Below are 13,959 nucleotides of genomic sequence, written 5' to 3' on the forward strand. Positions count from 1 at the left end.
AAATGTGTTCAAGGATGTAGCCAAAGAGTTACGTTTTCCCACAAGTACTCTAGAAATTACATTTTTGTAAATATCCTAATTCTTGAGAATTATGCGAGAATCCTTGAATTCTTCACTAAATCTGGAAAGAAAAAATGGTAAGATTGGTTTAAATCTTCAGTGTATCTCTACTCTTCTAGGGAAAATGGGACACTTGTAGACATTGCAACTCATGACAGTTAAACTGCACAAAATCAAATTGATGCTTATCCAACTAAAGTTCAGTGAAAATCTCTGAAAAGCCTGTTAATTTGTGCAAAGATTTGGTCATCAAATAAATATATTGAAATTGGTGGGATTATGATAATGACACAAGTCTTATATAACTCTTTCCTGGAGTTCTATTTGTAAGTTATTGCTTCAGAAGGCTATGCAGCAATCTCTAACTTAGCTAGAGTCCATGCCAGAAATACAATGTTCATTTTAGAAAAAAATCATACCTAGCTATATCTATCTTGTCCTTGACAGCTGTCAAGGTTTCTAGAGCTGATATGTCCGTTTTAAATGTGGTTGTGGCCATATAAGAATTAATGAAAAGAATGTACATGAGAGTTATCAAAAAGAAAGTAAAACAATTTTGTTTCTTCTTTAATATTGGCAACGTTGTTTTCTTTTTTCTTCTTGGGATGCTAAAAATAAGACCAGGAAATTCTTTCTAGCAATATGTATTTTAAACTACATGCCATACTCAAGTAGCCCTTTGTTTTGGCTTTAAAAAAATCAGCATTTATCTTAAGCAAATTATTTTATCAAATACACTCAAGGCAGTTTTATTTTGCTTCAGAAATAGGAAAGCCCAATAGCACTCTCAATTATAGGAGAAAAAAATATGTAACTTGGTAAATCTCTGCTCACTTGGAAAACCAAATGTTTGAAGGCCTGGAAAGTTAAAATAATGTTCTCTCCTGCCCTCCACTCCCCTTTCAATTTTCTGGTGTTAAATTTGTGTCCATTCAGTCCAGGGGTGGAGAACTAGGGCCTTTTAATGACTGGTGGGCTTCAACTCCCAGAATTCTGGTAGTTGAAGCCCACAAGTCATAAAGGGGCCATAGTTCCCCACCTCTGATTTAGTCTATAACACAAAGACAAAGTTCAATCTGCCCCATGCAGTACACAAGTACTGTTAGAATCAGTGTTTCTCAACCTTGACAATTTTAAGGCATGTGGACTTCAACTCCCAGAATTCCACAGCCAGCATTGCTGGCTGTGGAATTCTGGGAGTTGAAGTCCACATGCCTTAAAATTGTCAAGGTTGAGAAAAACAGTGTTAGATTTTTGATGCTGTCTCATCTTGCTTCTCGTCCTGGAACTGTTTTTATGCACTGATGATGTACCTAGCATGGTAATGAAATGTGTGCAGGAAGAAAAGCAACTTCATAGAACACCAAGATGCCAATAATTCAAATCTGAGCCACATATATTCTTCACTGGAGTAAGTAGGATGTTGTTGTGACGTATTATCATGTTTATTACTCTGGAGCATAAAGCTTTGGTTTTGTGATTGACAGCAAAAGTGACAGGGACATATACCCCTTCCATTTGTGGATTCTGGGCATATGTACATTTTTTAGCTTTGATGTGTCCTATAGGTCTTCGCTGTATTCATAGAGATACCCAAGCATGACTACAAGAATTAGATTATCAAACATTGAGATTTGATTGTTAGAACCCAGAGAGTATCTACAAATCAAGGAATTGATTGACTGGGCTCAGTCATTGTACTAAACTGCATTGTAGTTTATCTGATTTTGCCTTAATGAGTTTTATACATTTATTTAATTGTCTCTCATTCAATAAAATGCAGTTTGCCACAATATTTAATTCTAAACCGCGTGACAGTGAGAGAAAACAGAAAAAGAAACTGAAAAATTACAAGGAGCACTGAGAGGAAATAAAGCAAAACTTGACATTTCAAAATGGAAATGTTCTTTTACAAATGGATCTTGAGCTTGTTCAGAAGTTCTAGGAGGGGTATGTGGCTAGCTTATACACTTGACAAATAAACAAAATATTGCTTCTATTTGGGGTGGTCACTTTTATCTCTCAAGCATGCAACTTCAAGAGGGAAGGGGATACCTGCCTAGCAAGCCCATTTAGCCAAATCAATTTATATAAGTTGGACAGTTGGAAACTAGACAGAAAACCAAAACACTAACAGTTTGAGATATGTAGATGATTAAGTGAACGTAAGAGCAGCTCATTATGAAAATATTAAATTGAAAATGGAAAATATAGATTAATATTAAATATAAAGAAAAAAAGTAATGTCAACCAGCAAACTTAGTAAAGTGCTTGGCATATACCAGTACAGTTGGTGATAAAGAAATGAAGATGATACATTTTGTTTTGTTGGACTCAAGAACAGAGATGTTGGAGATATAAAGAAGAGATTATTTCTAGAGAAAAAAGCAAAAATGAATAAGATCATAAAGGATAAGACTAATTCAATAATAGTGACATTCAGAATAGTTAAAGCAATAGCCATAATAATTAAAACAATGGTAATATATGAAATGTATGTTATATAATATATTGCTATAACAGTAAGACATTAAGAATCAATCCAGAAAGATAATCAAAAATCAAATTATGGACCCGAGCAATACTTTATACCAGTTACTGCAAAAAGATTCAATCAATCTGTACCCAAGTAAAGGATAATTGCTTCCTTCATGCTATGCTTAGCAACAGAAATACACATACTTTGAAAATGTGATGAGAGTGGATGATGGTCTAAAAAAAAATCCCAGCACTTGACAAGAAGCGGAAGTGCACAGATAAAGTGGATGGACTGGATTGAAGAATTATAGAATGGTTCTGGGAAGAACTTCAAATAACTTGCTGAAGACTGAAATAGATGGCAAGTAGCTATCTATGATGCCACCTAGTTAAATAATTGGTAGTACCTAAAATACTTTTAACTCTCTAGAATGAAGATAAGCAGACAGAATTGGTGATAACTTTTTATACAAATATTTGTATTATTGTAGGTTGCTTAGAATCTAGTTTACAAATAAATAACCTGTAAATGGTTACATTCCTGCCTGAAGTTACCTGATACATATTTGCTCACAGTGATCCTTGAAGAAAAAGTTAGAGGATTGGAACAGTGAGTGCCTCTATTTCAGCTCATAGGCAAGGCTGAAGATCAGTCAAATAAAAAAGAAGGTACTACAAGAGATTAGAAGTTCTCTATACAGGTAGTCCTTGACTTACAACAGTTCATTTAGTGACTGTTCAAAGTTACAATGGCACTGAAAAAAGTCACCTATGACCACTTTTCACACTTACGACTATTGCAGCACCCCCATGGTCACATGATGAAAATTCAGTCACTTATCAACTGACCCATATTTATGATGGTTGCAGTGTCCCAGAGTCATGTGACCACCTTTTGTGACCTGACAAGCAAAGTCAATGGGATCAATTTCACCCAACAAGAAAGCAAAGAGAAAAAATATTGTAGAGTGACTTTCTCTTAGAAGGGACTAAAGCAAATATAAGCTGACCAGACCAACTGACTGGTGAAGCACGTTCTCTTCCAGAGTGAAGCTCAAAGAAATAGCAGAACAAATCACATAAATGCTCTTGTTGCAAAGAACAGCTACAATACTATCAATGGACTTTGAAGATCTAGGAAGGGTTTTTTGCTCTTGTTAGTGCTCCTTCCCCATTCACAGTACTGTAGTTATTTGGAGGAAAAAATATAAACTTCTTACACAGGATGAAATTTAACAGACACAAATGGAAAGTTCATCACTTAGGAAACCAAAATTAAACAACAGCTTTAGGATGGGAAATACCTGACTTAAGGTTTGCGCTGGCACAGGGATAGTCCACTAATTGGTTTTGGGGATTTTTTTTTAGGACAAAAGTGCACATTATCCTCAACCTACCCACAGACCACCAAGAAGACAACCTCCCTTTGTCTTTTCTTACTTCATCTTATAAATAGTTGTTCCAACTTTAATAATTTAATAATTTAATTTAATACATTGACTTATATGCCGCCCTTCTCCCCACGGGACTCAGGGCGGCTCACAGCATATTAAAACAACATAGCACATTTCCCCAATAAAAGCCAATTAAAACCAAATATTTGTAGCTGTGTCTCTTATTAAAAATCATTAAAAATTATCCCTATTTAAAATTCACCCTAGGTCAGTCCCNCAAATATTTGTATTATTGTAGGTTGCTTAGAATCTAGTTTACAAATAAATAACCTGTAAATGGTTACATTCCTGCCTGAAGTTACCTGATACATATTTGCTCACAGTGATCCTTGAAGAAAAAGTTAGAGGATTGGAACAGTGAGTGCCTCTATTTCAGCTCATAGGCAAGGCTGAAGATCAGTCAAATAAAAAAGAAGATACTACAAGAGATTAGAAGTTCTCTATACAGGTAGTCCTTGACTTACAACAGTTCATTTAGTGACTGTTCAAAGTTACAATGGCACTGAAAAAAGTCACCTATGACCACTTTTCACACTTACGACTATTGCAGCACCCCCATGGTCACATGATGAAAATTCAGTCACTTAACAACTAACCCATATTTATGATGGTTGCAGTGTCCCAGAGTCATGTGACCACCTTTTGTGACCTTCTGACAAGCAAAGTCAATGGGATCAATTTCACCCAACAAGAAAGCAAAGAGAAAAAATATTGTAGAGTGACTTTCTCTTAGAAGGGACTAAAGCAAATATAAGCTGACCAGACCAACTGACTGGTGAAGCACGTTCTCTTCCAGAGTGAAGCTCAAAGAAATAGCAGAACAAATCACAGAAATGCTCTTGTTCTAAAGAACAGCTACAATACTATCAATGGACTTTGAAGATCTAGGAAGGGGTTTTTGCTCTTGTTAGTGTTCCTTCCCCATTCACAGTACCGTAGTTATTTGGAGGAAAAAAAATAAACTTCTTACACAGGATGAAATTTAACAGACACAAATGGAAAGTTCATCACTTAGGAAACCAAAATTAAACAACAGCTTTAGGATGGGAAATACCTGACTTAAGGTTTGCGCTGGCACAGGGATAGTCCACTAATTGGTTTTGGGGATTTTTTTTGAGGACAAAAGTGCACATTATCCTCAACCTACCCATAGACCACCACGAAGACAACCTCCCTTTGTCTTTTCTTACTTCATCTTATAAATAGTTGTTCCAACTGTTGCTGGCAAAGTGTGCTGTGTGGTCCATCTGCTATACTTCACTGTAAGCAATTGCTTCCAATTGGCTACTGTGCAACAGTTGCAGAATGCCCACTTCCTTTTGATCACAGGTCACGGTCTTCCACAGCCATTTTGTCCCTTGTTATTTACTGCTTGCTCTTTATTGCTCACAGTGCACCTTTCCTTTTTTTTTTTAAATTGGTGGACTTGTAAAATAATGAAGCTGGGATTTTTGTTTGTTTCATTAACCTACTGTTGAACATTTTAAAATTTAAAAATTCCAAAGCATTAAACATTGGTGGTGCAGTGGTTAGAATGCAGTAGTTTGGAGCTGATTCAGCCTTCCATCCTTCCAAGGTCGATAAAATGAAGACCCAAACTATTCATGGTAAACTGAGCAGAGTGCTGTAAAGTACTATGTGGTAATATATACGTCTAAGTGCTATTGCTATTGTTAAAACAATTACAAGGGAGAATCAACAGCAAGCAGGTTTATTCAAAAGATCTCTAAATGGCAACCATGTGCCTGCAAAGCCCTGATGTACACTGGTTTTGAAGCTCTAGGTCACTCGTTCCTATCTATATGCATAAGTGCCTACCAATCATTAAGACAACCAAAGGACCAGCGCACCACTTAACTTTGTAGAACATACACATTCCAGTGAAATGAATCTCCCTCTCTTTCTTCCTTCCTTTCTTCCTTCCTTGACGAGTTCTGCCAGTTCCCTCCAACTGCAACAGTGCTGTGATGCTACCCTGACACTTGACAAGCCAGGGCCTGATAAAAATGTTGATTGCATATTTGAACCTCTTGAAGCAATTGATTTTCCCTTATCAATATAAAAGTGCAGTTCCTTCTTATATCCATCATATTTGAAATTTGGAACTCTTTCTCTCTCACTTTTCCCCACGGCTTACATCTTGATTTTAATTTCTCAGGCTTCATGCTAGGAAGCAATCAATTGTTCACATAGCCAACAGTCCTGCTCTGACAAACTGGAGATGAATATGAATCACCAGCGTAATATGGTTTTTTAAAAAAGGCATATGTAATTTTAGGCTGCATCAACTAAAGCATGGTTCCCAGTAATAGTTCTGTACTGGTCAGCTGCTGCCTCAAATATTGTGATTACCTGTGGACTATACTGCACATTAAAAAAAATTCAGACAAACTAGAACAGACATGGAAATTGTAGTGAAATGATCGGGGGGTGGGGGTGGGGGAAGGACTAGGAATTATGTCCTGTTCAATGTGATGAAAGAAATTGGGCATGTGTAAGGGAGAATATGATATTACACTTCAAATATCTGAAAAGATGTCAAACAGAAAAAAGGTCAAGTCTTCTTTATCATCATTTAAGACATGGAATAATGACTTAAACTAAGAATGCTCATTAATATAGGGTATGGAATAATGAATTTAAGGCAGATTCACATTAGAAATACTGAAAAAAGTAAAAAAAAAAAAAAAAAACCACTTCCCTGCAGGAAATGTACTTCAACAATAGAATCACTCACTATGACGGGTGATGGACACCACTTTAGTAGAACGTTTGTGTCAAAAATGCTTTGATTAGATTCCTGTACCAAGCAGAGCTGGACTTAATACATAAATGGCTCCTTCGAATCTGATGATTCTAAATGCCAATCTCAGGCTAGTATGGCCTATGACCAGCAGTCTGACATCCTTCTCAAGTACACAACAATTATGATTTCAGGGAATGCAAAGAGTACTGAGCTGAAAGTGGGTGGAACAACTGATTCCAAAAAGAAAAGTTGAGGGAGTATTTCTTTCTCTAAATAATATAGATTAAGATACACACATTCACACTTTTCATAAGTTTTCCATTAGGATATCTGCTAAGAGGCCAAGAGTTGAAGGTACAGTGTTGATCCTGAAAATGCCCCCCACCACCAATGAACATGGCTATATTAGAAGACACAAAAATGGAATTTGAAAAATAGAACAGCCACAACACTTAACTAAAATAGCAACACTGTTGTCTCTCAGATTTAGTTAGTTGCAAAAGCCATTAGAGATTTCAGCATGTAGCACTTTCAACAAGCACCTTGAGTACTTCAATGTATTTCTCTATCCTTTTTATTCACACCGCCATTCACAAGATCTTTAATAGCAATATTAATTGTCTATAGCAGAATCAAGTGAGGATGCTTTGATAGCTGAAGATAAAGTAATACTTTCAGAATCTGTGTTTGCGTATTTTTCCGAGCTTCAGTTAACTAAGCTAACTACCCTGTCTTTTTGTAACACCACAGTCATAAACTTTGTAATCTAACATTTAGTGTAGTGGTTAAGATTCTGGCCTAAAAACCAGGAGATTCTGAGATACAGTCTTGCCTTAGTTATGAAAGACAGCTACTGTAGGTGACATTGGGCCAGTCACTCCCTTTCAGCCCAGCCCACCTCACAGAGTGGTTCTTGTGGGTAAAATAGGAGGAGGAAAGGGTCTTAGGTATATTTGTCACTTTATTTAAAAAGTAATAAAAGTGGGATAAAAGAATCTAAAAAAATAAAATGTGTTTTACAGTTGCAGGGCATGCTTGCCCGTTGTTAATACAACCATGTTTTATTCACTCCTATTATGCTATTTTATAACAGCAAATAACAATAGGCTAATATGATCTTGACATGCTTGCCAATTTAGACTAAAGTGGCCTAGATTTTAAATTCTTCTCAATTATTATGCACCTGTAACCACGGTTAACTTTATCATGGTTAACAACTCAATTTTCATAGCTTCCATGACACTCTGAACCATAAAAGGAATTACACAGAATGAGTTTTCACAACTTGCTAGGCTAAAACCTGTGGCCTGGATTATAGTGTAGTGGCTTTTGCACGTCCACTGTGCTATCAGTAAACTGCAGGTTAATCTTAAAATGGTTTTACATTTTGAAACACTAGAATCTGTAGCAGGGGCTTAAGGCCAACAAAACACTGGCTTTGGGGATGCCCAACATTGGCCCTCCTCCCAAATCATTCCAAAAATACAGACCTTTGCATCATTAGGAGTTGGCGTCATCAGTCACTCTAGCCTAGGGGGACTATATACCCTTGAGCTGGCATTGGTTTGCAAGATCCAGAAAACAGCAATAAAGTGAAGAAGATGAGGGAGTTTCATATTTTGCTAGAAAGGAGAATGTTCTTTGATAATTGATTCTGGAAATGGAAGAAAATATTTTTTTACATACATCTTTGCTTCAACTAGATCACTGTTGTCAATGGTTGGGAGACACAGACTGTGAAATTTTAACCACCACTTCCGTAAAAATGAAATCTGGAGGTTTTTTCATGCAAGAAGCAGTGAGAAGTAGAGTCGGAGTATGGCAGGGGAAAAAAGCTCTCAATACTTTTTTCCTCTATCAGTCTTCCTAATGGCCACATCACCTGTTTTTTGAGCACAAAGCTATGAGGAGCTTCTATGCCCAAGAGACAGTGGAGCAATGTTGTCTTTAAGCAGGCTGGGTTCATCTGTGTTACAAATTACAAAGCAAATTACTTCCAAGGGCTTAGCTCAGTGGTTCTCAACCTGTGGGTCGGGACCCCATTTGGGGTCGATCGACCATTTCACGGGGGTCGCCAAGCAAGGCTGTCCACCATTTTTTTTGTCCGCCATTTTTCCCCCTTTTCCGGCGGGTGCCTTACCTCCCTTGGGCTGGGCCAGCTGGTGGTCGGCCTGCTCTGTCTCTGCCGCTTGCCAGCTATGCCTCGGCCGGCGCAGGGGGCGGAACCACGCATGCGTGGCGCTCCCGGGCAGGGAAAGTCCTCGACTTACGACCGGTTGGGTAGTCCTCGACTTACAACCGGTTTAGTCCTCGACTTACAACCGGTTGGGGTCGCGGCATTAAAAAGGTTGAGAACCACTGGCTTAGCTAGTTTATGGGTCGGTGTAGGTACAGAAACTCTGCATTTGTATCCTCCCAGCGAGGCCTGCAGCATAAAACCAGTTTGGCTTTTCGGAGTAATAACTTCAAAAGGATGCCAAATGCCTAACTAACCCTTGTGACTTACTAAAGAAGGAAAAGGCGCAAAGTGGCACGCAGTCCCATCCTTCTTTAGGAAACTCACTAGGGACGGCAGCTTAAGAATGCAATTACGGGGTACCTTGAACTAACTTGCCTGCCTGCCTGCCACGCATTCTGCTGCTGCTGCTGCTGCTGCTCCGCGAGTCGAACTCTTAACTCTCCCCGACGGATCTCCATAGCGCTTTAAGAAAAGGCTGATCCTCCTAACTCCGCCCCTAAGTTCCCGGGACGCCTCCGTCAGATCCCATCCCAATTGGCTGACTAGGATATGAATATTTATGTCCTGACCTGTGTGAATGAGGCGCCGTGCCCTCCCTCGCCGCCTCACAGAGAGGCTCGGAGAGCGTGCGGGAGCTTTGCTGAGCCGTCGCTCTTCGGGTCGCTCGCCGAGCGTGTCTGGCGGCTCTGGAGCCGGCGTGGTCCTGCCACACAGCCCGGGGAGCTCCTTGCCTCGCCGCTGCCAGCGACTTCCTCCTGCCAGGCACGCTGCTTCTCAGCCGGCCCCGTCTCCACGCTCCTACTCGCGACGCCTGCCGAAGAGATGCGGGGCCTGTCCGGATGGATGGTGCTGCTGGTGCTCGGCAGCTGGGTCCGTCTGAGAGCCAAGGGCGCCGTGCCGCTGGCTGGCTTTTATCCCTTCGGGCCGGCGCAGGGAGACGCGGCCACCCGTCAGCAAGACGACGGCGGCTCTGGGCTCCAGCCCATCGCCGTCAAGTTCCCCTTCTTCGGTGCGACTCACACGGCGCTCTACGTGAGTAGTCATCCCGCCGGGGCTAAGGAGACTTTGCTCATCCCTTCGGTTCCTTAGTGAGAAGTAGTATGCTTAGAGCGGAGTAATAATGCCTTGACGACGTGCCTCAGCCCTACCCCGGGGTAGTCCTTTCTAAAACCTATTTTAGTTCTGGATATTTGTTAACTGCCATGCTTGCCATTGGGAAAAAATTTTCCCATGATATGCCTGCCAATTAGATTGTATTGCTATGTCAGATGCTTGCTTTTTTGCTTCCCGCTCTAGGATGCTCTGTCTTCAAAGCATTGAGTATCGATCCTAAGTGTCTTACCCAAACAATGAATCTGGGTTTGGCTAGTCTACAGAAAAGGAGGAGGACTGGGGAGGGGAGAGACATGATAGCGGTATTCCAATATTTGAGAGGTTGCCACAAAGTGGAGGGTGGTCAACTTGTTTTCCAAAGCACCAGAAGGCAGGACAAGAAACAATGGATGGAAACTAATCAAGGGAGAGAAGCAACCTGGAATTAAGGAGAAACTTCCTAATTAACCAGTGAAACAGCTTGCCATCAGAAGTCGTGGGTGCTTCATCACTGGAGGTTTTTAAGAAGAGACTGAACAGTCACTTGTCTGAAATGGTATAGGATCTCCTGCTTGAGCAGAGGGTTGGACTAGAAGACCTCCAAGGTCCCTTCCAGCTCTAGTCTGATTGAAACTGTAGTACTTGGAACCCCAGCCTTTGAAGCATTGAACTGGTTCCAAAGTGAACTCAGATATTAATTGGCTTCCTAAAGATTAGAGCTGGAGGCTGATAATAAAGTTTAAGCATCATGTTTAAACTTCCCCACAATTCTCTTCTCCCCACATCCTTCATACAGGATGCTAGAAAGACAATGGGGTGTTATGAAAGACTACATACCAACCAGTCTTCCCTGGATTACTGATTAATGATCATGGACAATGTAGTATAACACATTAGAAAAGAAAACAAATTAGGAAAGCTTCTGAATTCACACAGAATCACTCATATTAGCAGCCAGTGTTTTGATTGCTCAGCCTTACTAGGTGGTGACACATAGCTGAACTTAAAAATTTGATCTTAAAAAACTGAGTGGAGCCAAGTCTGTTAGAATTTGGATAGGAGACCATTAGGCAATCTCAGGGCTGAAAGTTGAACTGGATTTTTTAAATAAAAAAAAATCCTGGGAAAAGACATGATACTAAGAAAATTACACAGATGTGTCCATGTATCCAGTACTCAAGTTTGACTTGAGAGAGATTTTGCATTTATTGGATGCTTTGGATAGAGAGATTGTTCCACTAACTATGACTGTCAGTTAATATGACAACTTACATGCAAGGTATATAGTCAACTTTTATAATAAATTGTTCATAGTAAGAAAGAATAATTGTTAGCACTAATAGAATATATAAGAAACGGGTAAGAAAAGCCATCAGTGGTTTACAGGGAGAGATGAGACAAAAAGAGACCCTGATTACAAGTCCCAGTTTGTATTGAATAGTGCTAATTCTAGAGGTCAGTAGGTTTTGTTTCAATGTAACTTGTTTAAGTATCCCAGTTTGAAAATCTACTGTTTGAATAATGTCATTTTTGCTGCTCTAGATTAAAAGAAGCACATGAATATTCTTTGCTCCTGAGGGAGGTCACTGCTCCAGATCTAGTTTGACCTATTAAAACAACTTCCTGGAATCTGCTTTTTCCTTTACTTGTGTTTTCTAATCAGAGAACAAACCAAAACGGTTAGAATTTATTAATTGTAAATAAAAAAACTCCTTTTCAGTTATTTCAGAAAGCATCTATAATCAGCTGAGATGTTATAGTTGGAGCTGGTAAGAGTTGTGCTCCAAAACATCTAGAGGACACCAGCTTAGCCAAGATAAGACAAGATGATGCTACAAAATCAGCTTTGTTTTTTAAGAGAAAACAAAAGAGGCAACATATTTGTCTTCTTGGCATCATGCATTCTGTATTTGTCATGTTGTAACAGCTTTTCAATTATGGAAATTAAACTAGAATTCCCCATCTTCTCATACCCTAAAGCAGATTTGAGAATAAATATACTACGGAGTGCTTTGTAAATAATCTGGTTGACAACTGGAGGTTGTGCAATCAACAAAAATCAGTATTAATCATAGCTAACCAAATAGTTGGCATAGCTTGGTGTTTAGGTTGATTTTCACAAATTGGTGTCCTTCAAATGTATTGGCATCTTTCTGGTTGAGATTTGTAGCTCTTTTACAAATGGAAAGTTACTATATTTTAAACTTCAAGATCATTAGGAATACAATGTGAACTAATGAATCCTTCCAACAAATCTTATTTTTCAAATCCTTTAGCACTAATTGTCATCAGATGGAAAGGCTATGATAGTTTATGATCTAACCCAGCTTGTTGGTAGCCACAACAATATTATGGTTTGTATAGTACCTTTAGATATTCAAAACATTTCGCAAACAGCCCAGAAGGTGATGTTCATAACTTTTCCTGGGAAAGGCGCATTTGGTCATGCTAGGAGCCATACCTCAAAAAACAATTGGTAAATCCAGGACTGAAATTGAATTTGATTCTATTCCTTTTAAATATAAATTAATTGTAATACTATATAATCAGAATAATTGTTTTTCAGTCAGATATTAATAGTTTTTGCCTTTTTAAAACGTAAGAGTTTCAATACACCTTTTGGAAGTTTGCAAGAGCTGTATTTAAGGCTGTACATTACCTGGTGCACAATCTAATCATAATATTATACAGCATATACATACTTGAGGACCCCTAACTTTTTATCTGTATCTTGTCATATTTTTCCAGGAAAATAGGTATTCATCTCTACTTTAGATAACTGAACTTAAAGAAGTTCACAGAAAGAATATTTTGTGATTCCTGCATAGGTGGTCCTCGATTTACAACAGTTCATTTAGTGACCACTCAAAGTTACAACAACACTGAAAAAAATGACTTATGACCATTTTTCACAGTTACAACTTTGTAGCATCCCCATGATCATGTGATCAACATTCAGACACTTGGCAACTGGTTCATACTTATAACCATTGCCGTGTCCCAAGGTCATGTGATCACCTTTTGCAACTTTTTGACAAAGTCAATGAGGAAGCCAGATTTAGTTAACAACCGAGTTATTAACTATGGTGATTCACTTAACAACGGTGGCAATAAAGGTCATAAAATGGGGCAAAACTCACTTAACAAATATCTCACTTAACAACAGAAATTTGGGGCTCAATCGTGGCCGTAAGTTGAGGGCTATCTGTATTCGCCTTTTCCCTTCATTATTCCTCACCTTACATTGTTGAAAGACCAAACACATAATCAGAAGCTTTTTGAGGTTTATGGAAGGATGGAGGAAAAAGAAAATGATTTTTCCATAGGTATCCTTAATGTAATTTATCCTAGGATCAATTTCTCTGGCATCCATTGTTTCTCAGGCTTCCGATTTAAATCAAAGGCCTCTACAATATCCCTGAAAACTCTTGAAGAATAGAGGATCCCCACTCCCATTCCATAACAACTCCAATCTCCAATGTTAGAAATGAATAGCTTTATCTGCCTGCTAAGATTTTTGTCTCTGCTTTTTTTTGTTGTAAAGTCACTTATATTATTCCAAAACCATCTGGATTTACTTGGGGACAGTCAAACAGTCTAATTTAATTTAAGGCATCAAAGCTGTAACAGGATGTTGAGAATCGGAGTGTCTTTGCTGTATTAGGCAATTATACTCTGCAGCCAAGGAGTCATAATGGCCTAAATATTTTGGGTTCAAGGAAAATCATAACATAGTCTTTCCAAATTCTTCTGCTACCCAGATTCATGGGCTGATGTAACTTGAGATTCTGTAAATTTGGAGATGATTTGCACTCCAGTATGATACTTTAGAATTGCCACTTTCTCTGCTTTTCCTCATTGAAACTGGTTCCAACAGTGCTTATAACACT

The 13,959-nt window shown here is 38.8% G+C and overlaps 1 protein-coding gene across 1 annotated transcript in view; it reads left to right on the forward strand.

Annotated features, from left to right (window-relative positions):
* Window positions 1-9,799: 9,799 nt before the first annotated feature.
* The window catches only part of SNED1 (sushi, nidogen and EGF like domains 1), a 68,949-nt gene continuing 64,789 nt past the window's right edge, over window positions 9,800-13,959 (forward strand). Inside the window, exon 1 of the mRNA XM_029284280.1 lies at window positions 9,800-10,009. Coding sequence (XP_029140113.1) covers window positions 9,800-10,009 — 210 coding nt within the window. The remainder of the gene's footprint in view (window positions 10,010-13,959) is intronic.

This window comes from Protobothrops mucrosquamatus, unplaced genomic scaffold, assembly GCF_001527695.2.
Source record: "Protobothrops mucrosquamatus isolate PMUCROS unplaced genomic scaffold, P.Mucros_1.0 scaffold488, whole genome shotgun sequence".
In the NCBI taxonomy this organism is placed as follows: domain Eukaryota; kingdom Metazoa; phylum Chordata; class Lepidosauria; order Squamata; family Viperidae; genus Protobothrops; species Protobothrops mucrosquamatus.